Source organism: Belonocnema kinseyi, chromosome 9, assembly GCF_010883055.1.
Source record: "Belonocnema kinseyi isolate 2016_QV_RU_SX_M_011 chromosome 9, B_treatae_v1, whole genome shotgun sequence".
NCBI classification, from domain to species: Eukaryota; Metazoa; Arthropoda; class Insecta; order Hymenoptera; family Cynipidae; genus Belonocnema; species Belonocnema kinseyi.
In genome coordinates, this window is record NC_046665.1 from 107,084,285 (window position 1) to 107,093,574 (window position 9,290).

Consider the following 9,290-nt stretch of genomic DNA (forward strand, 5'->3'; position numbering starts at 1 on the left):
AAATTCAGTTAAATTTGACTGAAATAAATGGCATTTTTTCGATTTTAAAAATTATTTCCAATTCACTTGAAATATTTTTCGGTTATTACTTAGTATGGGTTTAAAGGTTGAACATTTTTATTTTGGAATTCACCCTAAATTATTTCGAGAAATTTTCAATGGATTTCAATAATTTGAAGGGATTTTCAAGATTTCAGGGTTTTCTTTAAACTTCTAAGGAATTTTCAAGAGCTTTTAATTTGAAATGTTTTAGGGAATTTTAAAAGATTCCAAGGAATTTTTTATTGATATGAATAATTGAAAAGAATTTCAAAGGGTTTTTAATATTCCAGGGTAAATAATTGCCTAGATTTTCGGAAGATATTTAAAATTGTTTCCAGGATTTTTGGAAATATCAAATTTCATACAACTTCACAGAACTTTATAATATTTTAATGGATTTTAAAGAATTTATTCTTAAGAAACGAGGGGTCTCGTAAGGTTTCGAAGATTTCACGAAATTAAAAAATATTTTTTGCAATTTAACTGGGATTCGCCCTGAATTCTTATTAATCTAGCCTGCATTCTTCTAAATCCCTTTGAATTCTTCTATATTTACTGAATTTTACTCAATTCAATGGATTTAAAAAAATGGTGTTTTGTAGTTGTTAGTTTATCAGTCCATAGTTATAAATTAATATGGTTTCATAGGTTTGAAGAGATTGAAATCTTTTAAATTCACCCTGAATTCTTTTAAATTCTTTGGAATTCTCTTGAATATTTTTTTTTTTAATTTACTTAAATTCTAAATTCACTTATTTCTTGAATTGCTAGACATGTCATCAAACTGTTTTTTGTGTTTAAATTGTTTCTAATTCATTTGATTTTTTTTTCAAATTTCTATGAGTACCATCGCAATTCTTATCATTTCCCTTAAATTCCTTTAAATTCAATCCAATTTTACGGAAATTCGTGGAATATTTTGGAATTTAGCTTGCATTGTTTTGAAATTTTATGAATTTAAGGATGATCTTACTATATATTTGAGAATATTCCACGGAAATTCAAGTATCTTAACCAATACTTAGAGATTTTAAATATTGAAAAAAATTCCCTTATAATAAAACTCTGGAATTGGGAAATTCCTAAATAATTAAATTTCCGAGTTTTTATATTATTACAGAATTTAAAAATCCCCGCCCTAAAATTTCCGACTTATAAAATATCTGAACTGGAAAATTCCCGAAATGTAACCATTAAAGTTTTTCTAATAAATATGATTTATTAATTAAAAATACAATAAAATTAAATATATTTGTTACAAAAATATTTATAATGTATCAAGATTGTAAATTTATTGTTTGAATTTAAGATAACAATATTTGAAAAAAATATATTTCTGGATGAACATTTTTTTCACTAATTTTTATTTTAGATTCAAAGAATAATTTTAGGAATTTCAATCATCAAAAATATATTTTTTAAATAATAATATTTGATTATTGTTTTTTAATAAGTCAGTAATATTGATAAAAAAAATTTAAATGTTTACATTCGGGAATTGTTTAGTTGAGATCATTTATAATGCGGCAATTTTCTGTCGGGTAAATTTTATTTATTATGCTGGGAATGTTATTTTTCGGAATTTTCCAATTCGAGAATTTAATTATTCAGGAGTTTTCCAATTCGAATATTTTATTGGGACGACCGAAAAATCCCGAAAAATAAAGTTCCCAGCACAGTAAAATTCCCGAATAATCAAATTCACGAATAATAAAATTGTCGAAAAATAAAAATACTGATTTGAAAATGGCAGAAAAATAAAATTCGCCAATAATAAAATTGCCGAAAAATAAAAGTACCGAGTTTAAAAATTCCCGAATATTAAAATTCTCGAATAATAAAATTTCAGGATTATAAAATTCCCGAATTGGAATATTCCCGAATGATAAAATTTACGACAGTTTATAATATTACCGAATTGGAAAATTCCCGAATATTAAAGTTCTCGAAAGTTTATAATATTACCGAGGGACGACTGAAAAATCCCGAAAAATAAAATTCCGGACACTGTAAAATTCAAGAATTAGAAAATTCTCGATTAATCAAATTCGCGAATAATAAAATTGCCGATTTATAAAATATCCGAATTGGAAAATTACCGAATTTCAACAATTAGAATTTTTTATAAATATATTTTATTGATTACAAATACAACAATAAGACATTAGTTTAAAAAATTATTTAAAAAATTTTAAATTTCGAAGCTCATTTCTTGAATTTAAAATATCAATCATTTAAAATAAAATATTTCTAGGTAACGCATGTTTTTTTTAATATTCACAGTATTTGAAAAAATACAAAAAGCGTTCGCAAAAATAAAATTTTTAATTACTATATATATATAAATTTATATTTTGAGTCTGTTTGAAAAACGTTACAAGGTACGTAGAAAATTCTCGTTAAATTTTCTACGTACCTTGTAACGTTTATCAAACAGACTCGAAATATAAATTTTTATACATTCAAAAAACATGCGTTATCCAGAAATATTTTATTTAAAATTATTGCTATTTTTAATTAAAAAAATAAGCTTGGAAATTTGAAATGTTAAAAATAATTTTTGAAACTAATATGTTATTGTTGTATTTTTAAGTAGTAAAATATATTTATAAAAACTTTTAATTGTTAAAATTCGGGAAATTTCCAATTCGGATATTTTATAAATCGGCAATTTTCTGTCGGGAATTTTATTATTCGGAAATTTTCCAATTCGGTAATATTATAAACTGTCGTAAATTTTATTATTCGGGAATATTCCAATTCGGGAATTTTATAATTATGAAATTTTATTATTCGGGAATTTTCCAATTCCGTATTTTTATTTTTCGGCAATTTTATTATTGGCGAATTTTATTTTTCTGCCATTTTCAAATCAGTGTTTTTATTTTTCGGTAATTTGATTATTTGTGTATTTTATTATTTGTGAATTTTCCAAATCGGTATTTTTACTTTTCGGCAATTTTATTATTCGCAAATTTGATTATTCGGGAATTTTTTAATTCGGGAATTTTACTATGTCAGGAATTTTATTTTTCGGAATTTTTCAGTCGTCCCATTTTATTATTCGGTAATTTTATTTTGCGGGATTTTTTAGTCCTTCTGGAGATTCCACAATCTTTTAAAGGTTGAAATGAATTTCCAGGAATTTTTATAATTTTTATAATTTTTATAATTCCAGGATTTAAAATAATTTATATAAATATAAATAATATTAAATGATCTCTTTTTTTCAGAAAGGGCAAGAAGGAAGGGAGAAATTCGGTTACAAGGATGGCAGGCAGAATCCTTTGTGCAGTAAAACAAATCGAGAAAAGAAGAAGAATAAGGCTTATCAAATGGTCAAACATAAATTTAAGGGAAAAGAGAAGCGATCGTTTAAAGATAAGCAAATTGCGCTTCGGAATCACTTGGTTAAATTGAAGAAGATGAAATGATTTAATTTATATATTATTTGATACGAATTCAAATACATTATAGAAAGAAAATAAACTTTTATTAGAAAGGATTGATTTTTTATTATTGAAAACAATTTAATGTAAATTTCTTTCTTTAATTGAAAAATTATTTTTTTGTCATACATTTTTTATTATAATTAATTGTATTCTACTTTAATTTATTTTAATAGTATTATTTATTTGCTTTTCATTTTAATTGTCTATTTATAAAATTACAAATAGGGAAAACAATGCAATTATTAATTAATTAATAATTTATTAATTATTTTCGGCAGTTTTAAATTTCAGGAATAGAGATATAATTTAATAATATGAGAAGATATATAATTTATTTATGTAATGTCATTATATAATAAATATAATTATTATATTCTCTATATATTAAGTTTTGAGTCTCAGTGTTTTTTAAAAAAATCTCCTGAAATTAATTTTTAGAAATAAAAAATTATTTTAATTTTTCCTAGGATCCTGAAAAAATGTCTGATTTTCGTGAAACTATCCAAAAATCTTAAAAAATGTTTTTAGTTTTAATTATTTTTTTTTATCTATTTAAAACTTTTGAATGTCTCTTAAACTTACTCAAATTTTTTTTCTAAAATTATGCAATAGGGCAAAATTGATTAATTTTGCTTTAAAAACTTTGAGACACTTTTTAAAAGTTTTAGGAAATAATTAAAAATGTTTTGTGATTTTGTTGGTAATTTTCTCTTCAAAATCCTTAGAAAATAATCATTTAAAAATTGCCCATGAATCATAAGAACTTTTTTTTCATTCTCTTTAGAAGAAGGAGTTTCAACGAAGAAATATTTCTAAATTATAATAAAAAAATTTCGTTACATTGTTCGTTGTGAATTCATATTTTTTACGTTAAAAATCGAACTACTTGGTTGAAGACTCACCATTTTAATTGAAAACGCATCTTTGGTCGAAAATGTGACTAATTTATTAAAAATAAATTTTTTAGCTAAAACTTTAACCATTTCATTAGAAAACTTAATTAATTTGCTGAAAATCCTTTTCTGTTTTGACGATTGGGTTGAAAGTTGATATTTTTGATCTAGAAATTAAACTAGTTGTTTAAAAATTTATATCATTTTGTTTGAAAATTAATTCCTTCAATTGAAAATTTATATTCACATTTTTGGTTGAAAAATGATCTTTTCTTGTTTAAAATTCAACAATTTGGACGAAAATTGGCCTCTTTCAAATAAAAATTTAACCAAGTCCATTGAGAATTCACGTATTTGGTTAAAAATCATGTTTTGCTTAGAAAATGATCTTGTTCTTTGTAAGTTAATATTTTTGTTTAAAACCTCTTATTTTCGGTAAAAAATTCAAATATTCCAGTTAAATTTTTATCACTTTAATTGAAAAGTCATTTCTTTATTTGAAAATGTAAATACCCAGTGGGTAAAAAATTTGACGACATCGTTACGACATCTTTACATGATCCTATGTCTATGTAGTTTCGGTGTGTTCGCAGTGGACACAAGATTTGGCGACGTCTTTACGACATCTTCGCGACAAATTTACGACATCCTTTGTCCATGTCGTTAAGGCGTCTTTACGATATCGTAAATATGTCGTATGATCTGACGACATCTTTACGATATCGTAAATACAATGTAACGACATGGACATAGGATGTCGAGAAGTTGTCGTAAAGATGTCGTAACGATGCAGTGAAGACGTCGCCCAATTTTGTGCCCATTGGGTATTCCTAGTGGACACAAAAGTTGCCGACGTCTTTAGGACATCGTTACAACATCTTTGAGACATCTTTACGACATCCTATGTCCATGTCGTTTCGGTGTCTTTGGGATATTGTAAAGACATCGTCAGATCATACGACTTATTTACGATATCGTAAAGACACCTTAACGACATGGACATAGGATGTCGTAACGATGTCGTAACGATGTCGTAAAGATGTCGTAAAGACGTCGCCAAACTTTGTGCCCATTGGGTTGTTCAGTAAGTTTTTGTGGAAAGTAAATTTTTTAAATGTAAATTTACCTTTTCCCAATTGAATATTTCATAGTTTTAGTTAAAAATTAATCTTTTTTGGTTTGAAATTCAACTATTCCATTTGAAAATTCATCACGTATGTTGAAAATTGAGCTACCATCGTTTACTATTCCTTTTTTTTAATTGATATTTTTTAAGTGCTAAATTTAGATATTTGTTTCAAAATTCACATATTTGGCAATTATTCGCCCTTTTGTGTCAAAATATTAAAAATAAAGTTAAATTAAATCCAAGAAATAACCCGGAACTTGAAACGTCCACCGAATCGCACCCCCCTCCCCCCTAGATAATTTTTTATTAGTTTCAAATTTAAAACAAAATTTTTATCGCAATTAATAATTTCATATTAATATAAAAATATAAATTTATTTTTATTAATTTAAAATAATTGTGTGAATGATTTCTATTGTATATCCTGAAAAAGACAAAAATTGGACAAAAAATAGAATATTTAAATTTTTAGTTAAAAAAATAAATTTTTAAGCAAAAAAATATGATGTTCTATAAAAGAAACGAATTTTCAACCAAAATTTGAACTTTTGAAGGAATTTACAACCTAAGAGTATAATATTTAACAACAGAAATAAATTTTCGACAAAAAAAAATGTTCGACCTAACATTTGAATTTTTAACCCAGTACTCGAATTTTTCACCTAAAAGATCAATTTTCTACCAAACAAAGACAAATTTTCAACCAAATTGATTAATTTTTAAGTAGCGAAGATAAATGTTAAACCAAGCATGGAATAGTCAAATTTTCAATTTAAAATATTCGTTTTCAAACAAAAAAATTCTCTTTAAAAAAAGTAGTTAAATTTTTAAGCCAAGAAATTAATTCTTAAATAAAATAATTATCCACCGTTTTTAATGATATAAAATTTTCCGTAGATTCCCGTAGACTTTAAAAAATGGAAAAATTTGCTCCCATGTAGCTGCTAAAAAAACATGATATCCATTTTGCTATAATGTTTTTTCGGAAGAAATATGTAAAAGGTAATTTTTCAATTCAAAAATAAAAATGACGAGTATCATGGGATTCAAATTTGTTCATAAGTATACAGTGCTATAAGGGTTATTCTTAATTCATCCTGTTTGAGAAAGTCCTCTTTTATCTAAATTCGGATATTATAAAATTAATTACTCACGTGGCATCTGGAATAATATTCTTTTATAGTTTTTAAAATTCGAATTTTTGTATGATTTATGCAAATTTAAATTATGTAAAAGATTTCAAAATTAAGCATTTTGAATGGTAAAGGAATCCGTGACCAAGAAAGTTGTGCTCTTGAAATTTCAAAGCAATCGAATAATTTGATGCTTGAAATTAATACTTAATAAACTAGACCTGGCGGACCGAAGGAACCGAATGGAGCCTCTACCAAGTACCCGTAAAGACGCCCATTGGGCACAAAATTTGGCTTCGCTTTTACGACATCGTTACGACATCTTTACGACAACCTTACGACGTTCTATGTCCATGTCGTTAAGGTATCTTTACGATATCGTACATGAGTCGTATGATCTGACGATGTCTTTACAATATCGCAAAGACACCGAAACGACATGGACATAGGATGTCGTAAAGTTGTCGTAAAGATGTAACGATATCGTAAAAACGTCGCCATTTTTTTTGCCGACTGGGACCCGATTCGGTTCCTTTTTAAAAAAACTTGAAAAGACAGCAAAATCAACTTTTAAATAGTTGGAATTCGAATTCTACGTCAAAATTCCCTATATAAGGTCACGGAATAATCGCAATAGTTTTTTTTGCGACCGTGAAAAGTTTAAAAATATAAAAGACGTATAACGCCTGTTGACTGCTACACTTCAAACGCATCATCTGTAAGTAGCAGTCAACAGGCGTTATAGATCTTATGTGTTTTTAAAACTTTTTACCGCTGCAAAAAAAATTATTGCGATAACTCCGCGAGTTTTCAATAGAAAATTTAACGTAGAATCCGAATTTCAACAGTTTAAAAGTTGATCCTGCTGTGGTCCCCTCCATAAAAGAACTTATAGAAGCATATAGAAGAAAGCTCAATACGCAAAGTATTGCCTTTTGTCAAGGTATATTGCATATAGATGCATATAGAACTCGCACTTCTATAAGAATCTATATGGAATTATTAGTAGTCGCTAAGGTGTCATCTATAAGTTTCTGTTGGTATCTTTACTTTATTTTTGGAAATTCATCATTGACCCTCACAGACTTCCGGGTCTATATGGCTTTATATGGAATTACCAACAGCTACTGAGGTGATTTCTATATGCTTCTGTTGGTATCTATATTTTCTGTCGGTGGATGTACCATTTATTCTCAGACTGTATGACTATCATAGTCTATGTGATCCTATATGTAATTACTAATAGCCACTGAGGTGTTTTCTATATGCTTCTGTTGGTATATTTACTTCGTTTCGGTGAATGTTACATTGATTCTCATAGACTTCTTGTTCTATACGGCCCTATATGAAATTTCCAACAGCCACTAAGGTAGTTTCTATATTCTTTTGTTTGTATCTTTATTTCTTCTGGGGAAATGCCTAATTGATTCTGATAGACTTCGGGGCATATGTGGCTCTATATGGAATTACCAATAGCCACTGGGGTGATTTCTATACGCTTCAGTTGGCATCATTATTTCTTCTGGGGAAATGCCTCATTGACTCTGATAGACTTCTGAGACTGTGTGGCTCTACATAGAATTACCAATAGCAACTGAGGTATTTTTTTATATGCTTCTGTTTGTATCTTTACTTCGTTACAGTGAATGTCCCATTGATTTTCATAGACTTCTGGTTCTATACGGCCCTATATGGAGTTACCAACAGAAACTGAGGTGGTTTCTATATGCTTCTGTTGGTATCTTTATTTCATCTGGGGAAATGCCTCATTGATTTTGATAGACTTCTGGGCCTATGAGGCTCTATATGGAATTACCAATAGCCACTATAAGGTGGTTTGTATATGCTCCTGTTGGTATCTTTATTTCTTCTTAGGAAATGCCTCATTAATTCTGATAGACTCCTGGATCTTTGTGGGTCTATAGGGAATTGCCAATAGCCACTATGGGGTGGTTTCTATACGCCTCTGTTGGTATCTTTATTTCTTCTGGAGAAATGCCTCATTGACTCTCATCAAAAAAACATTTGAGAAAACATAATTCCGAATTTTGTAATTTATTTTTATTTATTTATAACGAAAATACAGGAGTTTTATAAAACACACCTTTGATTTTGGGTTTGCACCGTCATCTGAGTTGAAATCAGTGGCAGAGTCAACAGATCGTGAAGGGGGCTGCACGAATTTTCGTGAGTTTGAATTCGCTACTTCTATTTTTAATTGATCCAAATTATCTGAATAAAACAAAGCGAGGTGCATTCGTTTTATTAATTAAATGTAATACTAGTTTACTATGAATTAGTTTCATAAATGTTGTGGTTGCGAAATAGCTTAAATCACAAACCACATACATATATGTGCCACACACAAAGATATGCAATTTATGATGTTCATATGCATTTGCTTACATTTTCGTCATAATGAGGTGTTGCCATTGTTGTGCGACGATCAGTATCGTGAAAACTAGCAACTAGTAAGAAGATTATAATGGGCTACCAAAATACACGAAATCTATGCAATTTGCAACAAAAATGTTCAGAATTAAAACCAAACAAACGAATTATCTGCAAATTGGTTGAACATTCAGCCCTAAAATATACTTTTTCAATAAAAAAAGTAAATTTTGCACCAAAAAAGACGAAT

General features: G+C 27.7%; 2 protein-coding genes across 2 annotated transcripts in view; one reads left to right on the plus strand and one right to left on the minus strand.

Moving 5' to 3' along the window:
- LOC117179566 (protein SDA1 homolog) overlaps positions 1 to 3,544 on the plus strand; it is a 54,548-nt gene extending 51,004 nt beyond the window's left edge. Inside the window, exon 10 of the mRNA XM_033371498.1 lies at positions 3,276 to 3,544. Within this exon, the coding sequence (XP_033227389.1) occupies positions 3,276 to 3,476 (201 nt within the window). The 3' untranslated portion in view covers positions 3,477 to 3,544. The remainder of the gene's footprint in view (positions 1 to 3,275) is intronic.
- The window catches only part of LOC117179568, a 76,568-nt gene that overhangs the window by 62,999 nt on the left and 4,279 nt on the right, over positions 1 to 9,290 (minus strand). The window lies entirely within an intron of this gene.